At 39.6% G+C, this 15,915-nt stretch overlaps 1 protein-coding gene across 7 annotated transcripts in view; it reads left to right on the top strand.

Moving 5' to 3' along the window:
• Nucleotides 1-15,915, top strand: part of exd1 (exonuclease 3'-5' domain containing 1) — a 53,350-nt gene that overhangs the window by 29,576 nt on the left and 7,859 nt on the right. For 5 of the 7 annotated variants that reach the window (XR_009816050.1, XR_009816051.1, XR_009816049.1 and 2 more), the window contains exon 11: nucleotides 1,402-1,631. Coding sequence is in view for 4 of the 7 variants with exons in the window: in XM_061968960.1 (XP_061824944.1) it covers nucleotides 1,402-1,631 (230 nt within the window). In the remaining 3 variants the exon portion in view is untranslated. Of the gene's footprint in view, nucleotides 1-1,401; nucleotides 1,912-14,444; nucleotides 15,067-15,915 lie in introns of those variants that run through there. The other 2 variants (XM_061968959.2, XM_061968962.1) reach the window with 2 other exon arrangements.

Raw genomic sequence — 15,915 nt, 5'->3', positions numbered from 1 at the left:
TATTCGGACAATCCTATAAGGTAACTATTTAGCTGCCCAGAAAACAGGGACAAAACCCAAAACCAGTGAAGTTGGCATGTTGTGTAAATGGTAAATAAAAACAGAATACAATGATTTGCAAACCCTTTTCAACCTATATCCAATTGAATAGCCTGCAAAGACAATATACTTAACGTTCGAACTGGTAAAATGTGTTATTTATTGCAAATATTAGCTCATTTGGAATTTGATGCCTGCAACATGTTTCAAAAAAGCTGATCATCAAACACTTATTTGGAACATCCCACAGGTAGACAGGCTAATTGGGAACAGGTGGGTGCCATGATTGGGTATAAAAGCAGCTTCCATGAAATGCTCAGTCATTCACAAACAAGGATGGGGCGAAGGTCACCACTTTGTGAACAAATGCATAGGCAATTTGTCGAACAGTTTAAGAACAACATTTCTCAACGAGCTTTTGCAAGGAATTTAGGGATTTCACCATCTACGGTCCATAATATCATCAAAAGGTTGAGGGAATCTGGAGAAATCAATGTACAAGGCCCAAAACCAACATCTGTGATGATATGGGGTGTATTAGTGCCCAAGACATGGGTAACTTACACATCTGTGAAGGCACCATTAATGCTGAAAGGTACATACAGGTTTTGGAGCAACATATGGCCATCTTTTTCATGGACACCCCTGCTTATTTCAGCAAGACAATGCCAAGCCACATTCTGCACGTGGGTTACTAGAATGGCCTGCAAGTAGTCCAGACCTGTCCCCCATTGAAAATGTGTGGCACATTATGAAGCGTAAAATACCACAACGGAGACCCCGGACTGTTGAACATCAAGCAAGAATGGGAAATAATTGCACCTGAAAAGCTTCAGAAATTGGTCTCCTCAGTTACCAAACATTTACTGAGTGTTGTTAAAAGGAAAGGCCATGTAACATAGTGGTAGAAATGCCCCTGTGCCAACTTTTTTTGTAGTGTGTTGCTGCCATTAAATTTTAAGTTAATGATTATTTGCCAAAAAAAATGAAGTGTCTCAGTTCGAACATTTAATTTGGAAGTGTAAACAAACCCGGGAGGAGTCGCGCTATTTTTAAACATCTGTTTAATAGTCTGTGTAATCACTGAGGTGTTGCCATGTTTCTGTTAGGCAGATGAAGTCTAGTTTATGGTCAGCCAGGAGATCCTGGACGAGATGTCCTTTGCTCGTGAGTGAGCGGATGTTAAGAAGACCGAAGTTTGCGTTAGCGCTGTCATTTTGATGTATTGGGTTAGCCGACCTAGCTAGGCCGGCTAACACTTTGCGATCGACTCCCCGGCCAATCTACCCTGGCGGGTGACGAGTTTTGGACCAAATTTATTTTATTGGCGTGTTGTCACTGACTGGATGTATCTTCGGTTAGGCTGGTAGGCTATGTCCGGATGGAGGTGAAGCGTCACTGGCTGGGGACGAAACAGCCCGGAACGGAGTCGCAGGAGGTCGGCAGCAGAATATTGGAGGAGAGCAGTCACCGGAGAGTGGACGTGGGTCAAAAGAATCCACATCAGCGGGATCCAAACATTTGATCTGGTCATCCACATTGTGGCGGCAAACGAGAAGTGGCGTCTTTCGCCAAACTCCGATGATCAGCAGGTGAGGAATTTCTCAGATTACCATGACAAGACAATCAGTTAAAAGTGCAGTAAAAGTGAGCATGTGCCAGTGCCTATTGAGTCAAAAAAGGAACTTCAAAAGCACTGAAAACAACTTAAGGCAAAAGATAAAGCCGATGAGTAGCGGCAGCAGCACGCGCCAGCGTTCACTCAACCGGAACCGGAAAAAGAATGTATATATAATCATGTTTCATCAAACAAATATTAACGATGTTCCCCGAGGGGAAACTGTGTAAAACACGGCACATTGACATAACGTTACTAAAACAATCTACAAGTTTAATACAGTTCGCTTTGCTTTCGTCTCCTCCATTTATCCGCTTTCTTTTGTAATTCAAGTTATCATTACATATACAGGTAAAAGCCAGTAAATTAGAATATTTTGAAAAACTTGATTTATTTCAGTAATTGCATTCAAAAGGTGTAACTTGTACATTATATTTATTCATTGCACACAGACTGATGCATTCAAATGTTTATTTCATTTAATTTTGATGATTTGAAGTGGCAACAAATGAAAATCCAAAATTCCGTGTGTCACAAAATTAGAATATTACTTAAGGCTAATACAAAAAAGGGATTTTTAGAAATGTTGGCCAACTGAAAAGTATGAAAATTAAAAATATGAGCATGTACAATACTCAATACTTGGTTGGAGCTCCTTTTGCCTCAATTACTGCGTTAATGCGGCATGGCATGGAGTCGATGAGTTTCTGGCACTGCTCAGGTGTTATGAGAGCCCAGGTTGCTCTGATAGTGGCCTTCAACTCTTCTGCGTTTTTGGGTCTGGCATTCTGCATCTTCCTTTTCACAATACCCCACAGATTTTCTATGGGGCTAAGGTCAGGGGAGTTGGCGGGCCAATTTAGAACAGAAATACCATGGTCCGTAAACCAGGCACGGGTAGATTTTGCGCTGTGTGCAGGCGCCAAGTCCTGTTGGAACTTGAAATCTCCATCTCCATAGAGCAGGTCAGCAGCAGGAAGCATGAAGTGCTCTAAAACTTGCTGGTAGACGGCTGCGTTGACCCTGGATCTCAGGAAACAGAGTGGACCGACACCAGCAGATGACATGGCACCCCAAACCATCACTGATGGTGGAAACTTTACACTAGACTTCAGGCAACGTGGATCCTGTGCCTCTCCTGTCTTCCTCCAGACTCTGGGACCTCGATTTCCAAAGGAAATGCAAAATTTGCATGGTTGGGTGATGGTTTGGGGTGCCATGTCATACATGTACAAGTTACACCTTTTGAATGCAATTACTGAAATAAATCAAGTTTTTCAAAATATTCTAATTTACTGGCTTTTACCTGTATATACTGTTGCATTTGAAACAACTGTATTGTTGATAGTAGAGGTAATTATTGTTATTATTCATTATCAATAGTGCTATTTATATTGGTATTTTTATTGCTCCATATGTAGTGCAATAATGTTCATTGTCATTTCTGTGTTATTAATATTTACTTTAATAACAGCTTCTTTGCTATCACTTTTCATATCATATTGGTACATATCATGTTGCTGATGCTGTTCTGTTGTTGTTGTCGTCTCTCAGTCTTATCTCCCCTTGTCCCCGCAATTTACCCCTCTGTCTTCCTTTTTTTCTCTTTCTATTCCCTCCTTCCGGCTGCGCCAAACATTAATATAAATCCATTCATTAAAGTCAAATACAAATAAGGCAACAAGGGAAGTATTCCACACTTCTCTTGTAAAGTAAATCTGTACAGCAAATATGGGCATCTACATCAACTATATGTTTTGCCTGAGTAGCTGGACAGGACAAAAAATAAAATAAATTAAAAAAAGACACAATGTGCAGATGAAAGTCTATCTCTACGCGGATGACCTCCTTCTGTGTGTCTCAGACCTCTCTGTCTCGGTCCTGGCTACCTCAAATACCTTTCATGCATTTGGACATTTGTCTGGTTACAAACTACATTTGGATAAAAGTGAAATATTTCCGAAAAATTCTGGCACTAACAAATATCCTCTGCACAATTTTCCCGAATCAAATTGCCTCGCGAAATTTCACATACTCGGGCCTCCAGGACACAAATACTTTTGCAGAACTTTATAAAGCCAACTTTGTTCCAGTGTTGTCAAGAATCCAGGAAGATTGTGATCACTACTTAATTTATCTACAGTGGCCATACTTGCCAACCCTCCCGGATTTTCCGGGAGACTCCCGAAATTCAGCGCCTCTCCCGAAAACCTCCCGGGACAAATTTTCTCCCGAAAAACTCCCGAAATTCAGGCGGACCTGAGTGACGTGTTGACAACACACAACAACAGTGTCTACCGTAAAGCAGTTTGTCTGCCGTAAACAGCAATGTTGTGACACTTTTAAAGAGGACAATACTGCCATCTACTGTACATGCATATGTGACCCACCCATAATGTGTCACATTTTTGTGTTTTATTTATTTTATTTTGTGGTTTGAATTCATTTTTGGAGCTGTCATTACACATTTGTCAGTATTCACATTGGTCAGTAGGGGGCAGTAGGGCGTTTCTTCCCAATTGAATGCTATCACCTGCAGACCGGAAGTGGCTTGTCATTCTGATGAGCGCGACCAGTCTGTGAACAATTGAAACGTCCTGTGTGCTTTTTCCTCCTGTATAAATGATAAATGATAAATGGGTTGTACTTATGTAGCGCTTTTCTACCTTCAAGGTACTCAAAGCGCTTTGACACTACTTCCACATTTACACATTCACACACACATTCACACACTGATGGAGGGAGCTGCCATGCAAGGCGCTAACCAGCACCCATCAGGAGCAAGGGTGAAGTGTCTTGCTCAGGACACAACGGACATGACGAGGTTGGTACTAGGTGGGGATTGAACCAGGGACCCTCGGGTCGCGCACGGCCATTCTTCCACTGCGCCACGCCGTCCCCAGGTAACCAACAGGTTAGTTTTGGTGAATCAACTCACTGAATAATATCCATGTGATCTTTATAAGTTTAAGTACACATTCTGATGGTGGAGCCTAACTCTAAAGTGTTTGTGAGTTGTAGTTTGTAAATGAACACTGAAATTCAAGTATTTATTTTATTTATATATATATATATTTTATTTTTTTTATTTTTTTTTATTTATATATATATATATATATATAGGGCTTCACGGTGGCAGAGGGGTTAGTGCATCTGCCTCACAATACGAAGGTCCTGAGTAGTCTTGGGTTCAATCCCGGGCTCGGGATCTTTCTGTGTGGAGTTTGCATGTTCTCCCCGTGACTGCGTGGGTTCCCTCCGGGTACTCCGGCTTCCTCCCACTTCCAAAGACATGCACCTGGGGATAAGTTGATTGGCAACACTAAATTGGCCCTAGTGTGTGGATGTGAGTGTGAATGTTGTCTGTCTATCTGTGTTGGCCCTGCGATGAGGTGGCGACTTGTCCAGGGTGTACCCCGCCTTCCGCCCGATTGTAGCTGAGATAGGCTCCAGCGCCCCCCGCGACCCCAAAGGGAATAAGCGGTAGAAAATGGATGGATGGATGGATGGATATATATATATATATATATATATATATATATATATATATATATAGCTAGAATTCACTGAAAGTCAAGTATTTCTTATATATATATATATATATATATATCTTAACCACGCCCCCCGCCCCACCCCCCACCTCCGGAAATCGGAGGTCTCAAGGTTGGCAAGTATGACAGTGGCTCGTGTCAACTCTATTAAAATGAATATACTTCCGCTTTTGCTAGGACATTTGATATGTATTGGATTGTATTTCTGGCAAATGTACCGTATTTTTCGGACTATAAGTCGCAGTTTTTTTCATAGTTTGGCCGGGGGTGCGACTTATACTCAGGAGCGACTTATGTGTGAAATTATTAACACATTACCGTAAAATATCAAACAATATTATTTAGCTCATTTACGTAAGAGATTAGACGTATAAGATTTCATGGGATTTAGCGATTAGGAGTGACAGATTGTTTGGTAAACGAATAGCATGTTCTATATGTTATAGTTATTTGAATGACTCTTACCATAATATGTTACGTTAACATACCAGGCACGTTCTCAGTTGGTTATGCATGCCTCATATAACGTACAGCCTGTTGTTCAGTATTCTTTATTTATTTTAAATTGCCTTTCAAATGTCTATTCTTGGTGTTGGGTTTTATCAAATACATTTCCCCCAAAAATGCGACATACTCCAGTGCGACTTATATGTTTTTTTCCTTCTTTATTATGCATTTTCGACCGGTGCGACTTATACTCCGGTGCGACTTATACTTTGAAAAATACGGTATATGTCAAAAATTCAATAAACAGATGTTTAAATAGAAATAAAGTTTGTCCTTTTTGTGTTAAGCTGTTTAATAAAAACAATATTTTATTAAAGCAAACTTATTGTTCAGTCATGGTAATAGAACAAATATTTGTCGAGGGTACACTTATCAACAGTACTAACACGTTACAAAGTAACGCGTTACTGTAACGCCGTTAGTTTCGGCGGTAACTAGTAATCTAACGCGTTATTTTTTATATTAAGTAACTCAGTTACCGTTACTACATGATGCGTTACTGCGTTATTTTACGTTATTTTTTATGTAGTATCGGCTAGAAACTGAGGATCTGATCGTGTTTTATGGCAGCGAAGCAGAGACGTGCTTCTGATTCTTCCTCTGCGCTCTCTGTGTGTGTGTGCGGGTGTGGGGAGGTGAGGGGAGGGGAGGGGAGGGGGGTGCGCAATAATAACCGTTGGCCAACAAAAAAGTAACCACAGAACACTATACGACTATACGGTATAGTGTTCTGTGGTTACTTTTTGGTTGGCCAAGCGGACGTGACGGCAGGCTGTCCTCACTCAGGTCCGCACGGACCTGGAGGGGCGTGCCTTAAGTCCGGCTGGAAATCGGGAGAAATTTGAGAGAATGGTTGTCCCGGGGAGAGGCAAGTATGAGATATTCTCCCTTCTTTTCTTTTGTCAAGCACAATTTAGTTAAATGTAAGTTGTGTCTTGGATCAAAGATCCCGTCTACTGCCCAAAACAACAATTCAAATCTGCCTGGTTAGGCTTTGTGTATGTCACGTGTGCCTTCCTTAGGTGAAGCCAGCTTTACAGCTATGTTGTTGATTGATTGATTGATTGAAACTTTTATTAGTATGTTGCACAGTACAGTACATATTCCGTACAATTGACCACTAAATGGTAACACCCCAGTAAGTTTTTCAACTTGCTTAAGTCGGGGTCCACTGATTCATGATACAGATATATACTATCAAATATATACTAACATCATAATACAGTCATCACACAAGATAATCAATATACATTGAATTATTTACAATCCGGGGTGTGGGATATGGAGGAGGGGGGGACGGGGGGGTTAGGTGTGGTTGGTATCAACACTTCTGTCATCAACAATCAGCATCAACAATTGCATCATCAGAGAAATGGACATTGAAACAGTGTAGGACTGACTTGGTAGGATATGTATAGCAAGTAGTGGACACAGAGAGAGAGATCAGAAAGTATAAGAAAAAATGTCTACATTTGATTATTTACAATCCGAAGAGGTATTATGTGGAAGGGAGGGTGTTAGTTTAAGGTTGTAGTTGCCTGGAGATGTTCTTTTAGTGCGGTTTTGAAGGAGGATAGAGATGCCCTTTACTTTACACCTGTTGGGAGTGGATTCCATATTGAAGTGGCATAGAAAGACAATGAGTTAAGACCTTTGTTAGTTTGGAATCTGGGTTTAACGTGGTTAGTGTTAGTGTTATTATGCTGTTTGTTACTTATGTATGTTATGTTGCAGCTATTTAAAATAGTTTTGTCAATTTGTTCTGGCCTGAAATAAATTGGCCCTTTGAAACATATCTTTGTCTTTGTGTGTTGTATGTAGACCACATTGCTTAGCAGAGTTCAGTGATGCAAATGCATGTCAAGTTGATCAACAGATTGTATTATTCTCCAGTGCAATAACAGTACTGAAATGAAGGCTAAAAGGGCATTAATGGGAGCTTTAAAAACAAAAAGTAGAAGAAGTAACTAAATAGTTACTTTTCACAGTAACGCATTACTTTTTGGTGTAAGTAACTGAGTTAGTAACTGAGTTACCGTACTTTTGAAATAAAGTAACTAGTAACTGTAACTAGTTACTGGTTTTCAGTAACTAACCCAACACTGCTTATCAATGATGAAAAATTATATTTATCTGCAATTCATCGCAATTAACTTGGAGTTAACTTTGAACAAAATACAATTTATTGCGATTGTATATTTTAATCATTTGACAGCCCTAATACAAAGTTTTGTAAAAGTCAATCAAATAAACAAAGGTTCCATCTTTGTGACAGTTTGACTCTGAAACAGACCAATGTATATTTGATTGCTTCCTCATCTCAGAAAAATGGCTTTGAAATCTGAAATCTCTCCTCATGCAAACAAATTGTGTGGGATCTCTAAGGTTCCACTGGATGTTGTTCATTATATTGTCAAGCACACAATCCAGGACACCGCCCTGTGAGGGCTGCTGGTTAACAAAGCAACGCAGACACGTGTCAGGCTACATTATTGAACACTTGGATTTGTAGCACGCTTGTGGCAGCCCCCACAACAAAGGTACCTGCACCCACTGTCTTATTTACTTTCCACCATTTTACTGTCACACAGCAGGGTGTCCAGTTACAAACACCACAGAAGTGACAGAACATGCCAGCGCTTCTAAGCAACCACCTCTCCTCTTAACGAGTGTTCAGCTGAAGATTTCTTCATAATTGATAGGCCATCATTGAATATTGAGAGGCGATTTACTTGAAAAAGACAAAACAGTGTCTTTGAACCGTCATGTCTGTGTTTGCGCATGGTGATTTTAGAGGAGGATGCTAACTGCACTAGCATGTGGCATTTTATTACCACTGCTGAACAAAGGGAAATGTTTCCTAACCATTTGGAGCGCTGGACCATTAATAACCACTTTGTTTTTGAGCTTGTTAAATGTGTTCTCCTGATTGCACCTGCTACATGGACATTTCTCTGCTAATTAAAAGCTTCACTTCATGTGAAAGTTGGTCAGAAGGAACTTATTTAATTGGCCCACTGGAGTAACACGATCTGCTGCTGCTGCTGCTGCTGCTGTGGCATCCTGCAAGCCACAACAAATTAGATGCATGTCAACAAAATAATCTCAAATTCATTATTCATGGAACCACATGTAATCCCTTTGTATTTATAGACTGGGTTGCACATAATCAGATATCAAGTTCTGCTATGACACTGAACTATACCCCCACACATTATCATCCATCTGTTAGAAAATGCTATTGTTGAATGCTGCCCAGCCCCCCAACTCTGACACTCTCTACACTCCTCTCTCACGTTACAAAATGACCCTCTTTTGCTCTCCCCTGGTCACATTCATCGGACCAATGAATATTTAACGTGAGAAAGGCCGACTTGTCCAGATGGCCTCTAAAGTACAGCAAAAATGAAGACAAAACACAGCATTAATATTTTAGACCGCCGTATATTTACCTGCACTTAGGGAGACCTCTGGAAATGTTGACACCTGCATACTGAGTCAGTTCGTTTGACAACAGACAACACAAGTGACTTGACTTGACTCGAGTAATACTTGAGTGGTAAATTTGAGGATTGGAGACTTGCTTAACAACATTATTAAAAGACTCACCTTGACTTTGACTTGGATGGTTTTCACGATTTTAGACTTGACTAGACTTGAGACAGATGACTCGAAATCACTTGACTTTTTAAACTTAAATATTTTTTAACATTATTTTCGCAATTTTTTAAAGTTTGATTACATGAGATAAGAAATTATGTTTAATTTAAAAAAATGTGTTTTAGAGTCCAATGCATAGCAGGGACTAGCAGAGATCAGCAGGTAAACACAGAAGCAGCAGGCATGCAGGTGACTAGTAAAGGTGCTTAAAAAAATGTGATTTACATTCAAATCATTATTGTTATTTATTCCAATTCTAAATTGATTCATCATTTTTTAAGAATACATTTTCTTTGTTTTTAAGAATGTATTTTTAAAAAGACATTTTTTGGGCCATATTTGCGCCTATTTCCTGCGTGTATACGCCCTACGTCAGCAGCCAAGAGGAGCTTTTGCAACCTGTTCTGAAAATGTTTTATGATAATTTTTATACCAAATAATAAGGGGTGTAATCGAATTAAATTTATTTTCCTAACACCCAACTATTTCCACCTGTGTTTAGCAAGTTGGCCTTCCGGAAGATAGGTATTGATCCAACATCGGTTTAAAAGGCAACATATTGATTTTATCAATAGAAGGAAAAAGAAAACATTGGATTTAAAAACGGATAGACTTTATACGAAGTTTAACACTTTTAAGGACATTAAACGTTACCAAAGTCTGTCTGCCCGACACCAGCATTCATTAAAAAAAGAATGACGGACAGCTGTGATGGCCAAGAAAGGTTACAACGAATGCAAACACCAAAAGACAATCATAAAGCAATAACTTTCAGCTACAGCACGATTGGTAAAACCACAACAAATACAAATGTCACAACACAATACTATAAAGCCGCAAAGGACGCGACAGACACAATGGAAGTGACAGTGGAGCAAGTTTCGCCAACAGACCAAGCTGAGGCAGAAGGTTAAAAACAGTGTAATGAACATATGATATTAGTATTATTGGAAAAAGTAAAACAAAAAAAAAGGTATTTATGACTGAAAAAGTGCTCAGACATCACTAACTTTTCCAATTTTGTTCAGTACACCGTTTTCAACTCTCCGTCTCAGCCAGTGTCGTCGCCTAAACTTGTCTAAGGTCACTTCTGACGATAGTTAGTTGTTGTTTGGTGGCTTCATAGTGTTGGGTAGTGGCTTTTGCATTTGTTTAGACTTTTCTCAGCTACCAAAGCTGTTTGTTAAAATGACAGTAATAGCACGTCAAACTACTGCTCATTTAACCTGAAAAGATTTGGTTGCACTTAATTTCTCTGGCAAACCTACTTTTAATTCAACCTGAAGAGATGTTGGTTGCATTTTATTTTTGATATTATAATTTTATGTTGAAAATTAACAGTTTGTTAAAATAAAAAGTAGCAGGTAAATCTACTGTTAAAATGTTAGTTACTGTACTTTTATTGAACATTTCTTGAATGTTGAAAATGTAAGCAGAAAATATTTCATGTAGTTATCAACCTAAAGTTGGTTGTACTTTATTCAAAGAAGATGTCAATCCATTAATTATTTGCTTGTTTGTATCCATAAATAATATATACCTCATTTATACCTATTTCCCTTAAAGAAAATAACAGGAATAGAGGAAATGTTGCCTGCTGTGTCCAGTATCCAGTATTAATTTCACTGTCACACTGGTTGATTGTTTTTGCTAAAAAGTTACTGAATCGATTTCAACTTACTGAAACTTTTCAGATCATATTTTTCTGAAAAAATAATATCGTCCTTAAATCGTATCGGCGACATCAAATTATGAAATCGGGAGAAATTCGGGAGAATGGTTGCCCCGGGAGATTTTCGGGTGGGTCACTGAAATTCAGGAGTCTCCCGGGAAAATCGGGAGGGTTGGCAAGTATGGTAACTGCAGTACCATTAAGGACACTGTGGTCATGTCCTCTGTATTTTTTCAACTGAAAAAACATGGTGATATCTACTTTGTGAAGGACTTAACTTGTGCCCCTACTTCATCGTAAATGTACGATCGTTGTTCATAGCCCTGGTTTGTACAGAGCTCTACAACACAGTTCATCCAAGGCATTGCAATATAAATTGACTTTTACATTTAACATTATTCCCACATCCCACCTCAGATCGATCCGACCAAAATGTGCTGCAGGGTTTCCCGCTGCGCTTTGTTGTTAAGGCGCCCGCCTTAACAACAATGGGCCACCGCCTAAACTAGTCTTTTTTTTTTTTTGTCCTGTCCGGCTTCTCAGGCTAATCATATAATTGATGTAGATGCCCATATCGGCTGTTCAGATTTACTTTACAAAAGAGAAGTGTAGGATACTTCTCTTGTTGACCTATTTGTATTTGACTTTATTAAATGTATTTATATTATCATCTGGTGCTAAACTAAAGTCTTAACAAGCTGCTACGCTTCGTACTGCCTCTGCCTCTGTCAGTATGTCTCTGCAGCACCCAGCATTGTCCCACCCACACAACCATCTGATTGGTTACACGCAGAGTGGTAATAGCCAATCAGCAATGCGTATTCAGAGCGCATGTAACAGTCAATCAGTAGTGTGTATTCAGAGCGGTAACAGCCAATCAGCAGTGAGTATTCAGAGCGCATGGAGTCAGTGCTCACGGCACAGGCAGGCAGAGAGGAGAGACTGTGCGGGTTAGCAGAAAGGTGTTTAGTAGGTGAGCATAATGCAGCAGACTCTCCCCAAATTATAATAAACATCTCCCAGTCAACGACTAGTAACATCACTATGGGCCTGTTGACGTTCTAGAAACATAAGCGGCAGCTCAGCTCGCTCACAGTCCTTGAGGTGAAGGCTAATTAAATAAATAAATAAATGGGTTGTACTTGTATAGCGCTTTTCTACCTTCAAGGTACTCAAAGCGCTTTGACACTACTTCCACATTTACCCATTCACACACACATTCACACACTGATGGAGGGAGCTGCCATGCAAGGCGCTAACCAGCACCCATCAGGAGCAAGGGTGAAGTGTCTTGCTCAGGACACAACGGACATGACGAGGTTGGTACTAGGTGGGGATTGAACCAGGGACCCTCGGGTCGCGCACGGCCACTCTTCCACAGCGCCACGCCGTCCCTAATTAGCATTTAGCGTAACGTTAGCTCATTTTGCAGTGTGTGTGTTACGGACAGCAGAGCCCTGTCTGTCTGAGAGAAAGACAAGCATTATTGACCTACAGTTAACAACTAAGTTATTTCACTTTACCCTTTTCTGCGTTGAAGCAGCAAAAAAGGACATTATGTTAAATGAAGAGTTTCTGTCTGTGATAGTTGATATAATAAAATAACTGCATCATAAAGCCTACATGAACTCCATGGTGTTCAGGGATGAATAGTCTCTCCTATTGCTATTGTACTATTTTTTCAGCTACAGTTACATTAATCATTAGTAATGTCGCAGCCTAGTTTTGAATGGCAGGATCCCTGCTATAACATGTTGATGAAAATATAACATTTACATAATAAAAATCAACTACAGGCTGCCCAAATGCTTTAATAAATTAAGCATGATGAGTTGAGCATACTGCGATGAGGTGGCGACTTGTCCAGGGTGTACCCCGCCTTCCGGCTGATTGTAACTGAGGTAGGCTCCAGCGCCCCCGCGACCCATAAGGGAATAAGCGGTAGAAAATGGATGGATGGATGGAGTTGAGCATATGTCAGCATGTGGCCCCACTTTTAACTCTTTTTTTTTCAAACGCTTATTGCAAACGCTTATTTACAGTAAGTCATTAATTTGACTTAGTCATTATTTTGTCTTAGTAAGTCAATATTTAGTAAGTCAAAATAATGACATACTTAGTATCTCAGGTAACTAGGACTGTTTTGTGTTTTGTTTTTACTTTACGGAAAAAATATCGAGATATATATCGTATATTGCCTATTCAGCATACGGAGCGGAAAACACAACCAAAAACTGTAGGTTTCTTCACGCAACGAAGCCGGTCTACATCACTACAGTCTGTAGTCTATTGCCCCCCCAGGCTGTGGTGGCAGCGATGAGATGGAGACACCACCTTAACTAACACATTTTCTGGGGGAAACACTGTGCTGTTAACGTGAAATTATAATGTCGGTTTCACATTATTGAAATTGGTGCGAACGCTGTCGGTATAACTGACACTGTCAAGCGATTTAAAACAAATTAGCGATTAATTACTTATCATATGTAATAAATAAATCAAATTAAACCTTAACATGTGTAAAATGACTACCGTATTTTTCGGATTATAAGGCGCACTTAAAATCCTTTCATTTTCTTAAAAATTGACAGTGTGCCGTATAACCTGGTGCGCCTAATGTACGGAATAATTCTGGTTGTGCTTACCAACCTCGAAGCAATTTTATTTGGTACATGGTGTAATGATACGTGTGACCAGTAGATGGTAGTCACACATAAGAGATACATATAGACTGCAATATGATGCCAGTAAACAACACCAAAACTTTAAATGTTCCATTGAAAATAGAGAACATTACACACGGCACTCAAATATCTGTCAAAATGTTTTAGTACGACTTTGAAACCGCACTGCTTGATGGATTGTCGGGCCATTATGGCTACCGTAGTCAGAGATACAAGTATTACTATAGTGTCTGTATAAGGACCGCAAAATGGCACCCAGTAGCAGACATATTATCTGGCGTTTTGTTTCGCAATAGTATGCAAAAGCAACTTTTCCTACCTTCTAGTACCTGCTGATGTGTATTTGAGATCTGCATAAGTCCTGAAAAATTGCGCACATTCACCACTGTAGTCTGTGCCGATCAGCTTCTTCTTTTTCTCTATCTTCTTGCTATGGGGCATTCATCCTCTGCTGTTGCCATTTCTAATATAAAGTAGCATAAAGTTCTAACTTATATCTCGCTATGGAAGCGCTAAAAACTACCAGTGTAGTGGGTTTACACAATTCACCTACGGAACTTTAGTTATTAGAGAGTTACGGTTGGACGGTTTTTCACAGGACACATTTCCGGCGATGTTGTTGCAGAGGAGATACTGCTCCATTGTTGATTTAAGTAAAGTCTGAATGTCATTAAAACAGTTAGCTTCATCTTTTGACACTTCTTCCACTCCAGTCCTTGCACGCCACACCAGTACATCAAAGATGACGGGGAGAAGACGATGTCGAAGGTCAGCCACGTAAATAAAAGCGCCCTCAAAATGGCGCATCCTGAAGCAACTGTCAGAAAGCGACTTGAAGATGATCTGTAAAATATAATGTATGCAACATTTTGACCAAGGAACCACCATTACATGTTATGTAGACCACAAGGAAGTGTTTTCAATTTAGAAAAAAAAAAAAAATATATATATATATATGATAATCCGGTGCGCCTTTTGTATGAAAAAAAAAACCTGAATAGATTCGCTCATCGGCAGTGCGTCTTGTAATCTGGTGCGCCCTATGGTCTGGAAAATACAGTAATTATTCAAATACAACTCACAGAATCATTTGACACCTCTAGATAGCTGACAGCTGTGAACAGCGTTACTACGCGCTGACTGAGTTGTTGGGTGATTATTTTGTTCACAAAGATGAACAAATGTACCAAAACATTGCTTCCATTTAGGAAAAAAACAGGACAGAAAGAGTTTGAGAGGGGATACAAAAAAAATAAAAGTGGTTCAAATAATATTAACCGCTGAGGTTTTCTTTCGCAATCTGGAACTTATATAGCCTAAATTTAACAACATAACTATAAGACAGTGGCGGTTGCTAGTCTTTCAAGGAGCATTGTTCACAAATACAATCCTCAATAACATTAATAAAATGTATAAAGATGCTAGAATTTACAAAGAAAGTGTCACTTAAAAAATTGTAAAATTCTCCATATAAGTGCAGAATGCAATGAAACTTGAAAAATGCTCTGGCAGTAGTTTATATTTTAAGATCACTGATTCGCTCAATTTCATTTGTTGATTTTAGCCCTCCTGCATATAGACTAGATCAGACTTTAAATAAACAATCCCTTTGTGAGACAAGAACACATTTGTTTTTGCTTTCTTATGCATTCAATTTTGAAGTTCCACAATGAAGTTACTGTAAAACTAAGCACACAAATGAAAGTAGATGAAGAGACACATGAAGTGCACATACATGTATAGGAATCATGTTAAATCAACAATGCAGTTTATTATAAACTGAAAAAAGTAATGCAACCATACAGGAAAATGGGGCGGCGTGGCTCGAATTGTAGAGCGGCCGTGCAAGCAACTTGAAGGTTCTTGGTTAGAATCCAGCTTCCGCCAGAATCATGGCAGTTGTGCCCTTGGGCAAGAAGACATTTCACCCACCTTGCTCCTGATGGGTCGTGGTTAGCGTCTTGTATGGCAGCGTCCGCCATCAGTGTGTGAATGTTTGTGTGAATGGGTGAATGCGACGTATAATGGAAAGCGCTTTGGGTATTGTGCAGGTATAGTAAAAGTGCTATATGAAATACACACCATTTACCATTTAATGCTAACATACAATGGACAAACCCATTGACAGGCTAAGAAAAATATGCATTGCAACCGATTTAAACTTGTCCAAACGTTTAACAAATA

The sequence above is a fragment of the Nerophis lumbriciformis genome, linkage group LG08 (assembly GCF_033978685.3).
Source record: "Nerophis lumbriciformis linkage group LG08, RoL_Nlum_v2.1, whole genome shotgun sequence".
Taxonomy (NCBI): Eukaryota; Metazoa; Chordata; class Actinopteri; order Syngnathiformes; family Syngnathidae; genus Nerophis; species Nerophis lumbriciformis.
Note: the sequence above shows the minus strand (reverse complement) of the source record. Positions and strands in the feature narration are given on the sequence as shown.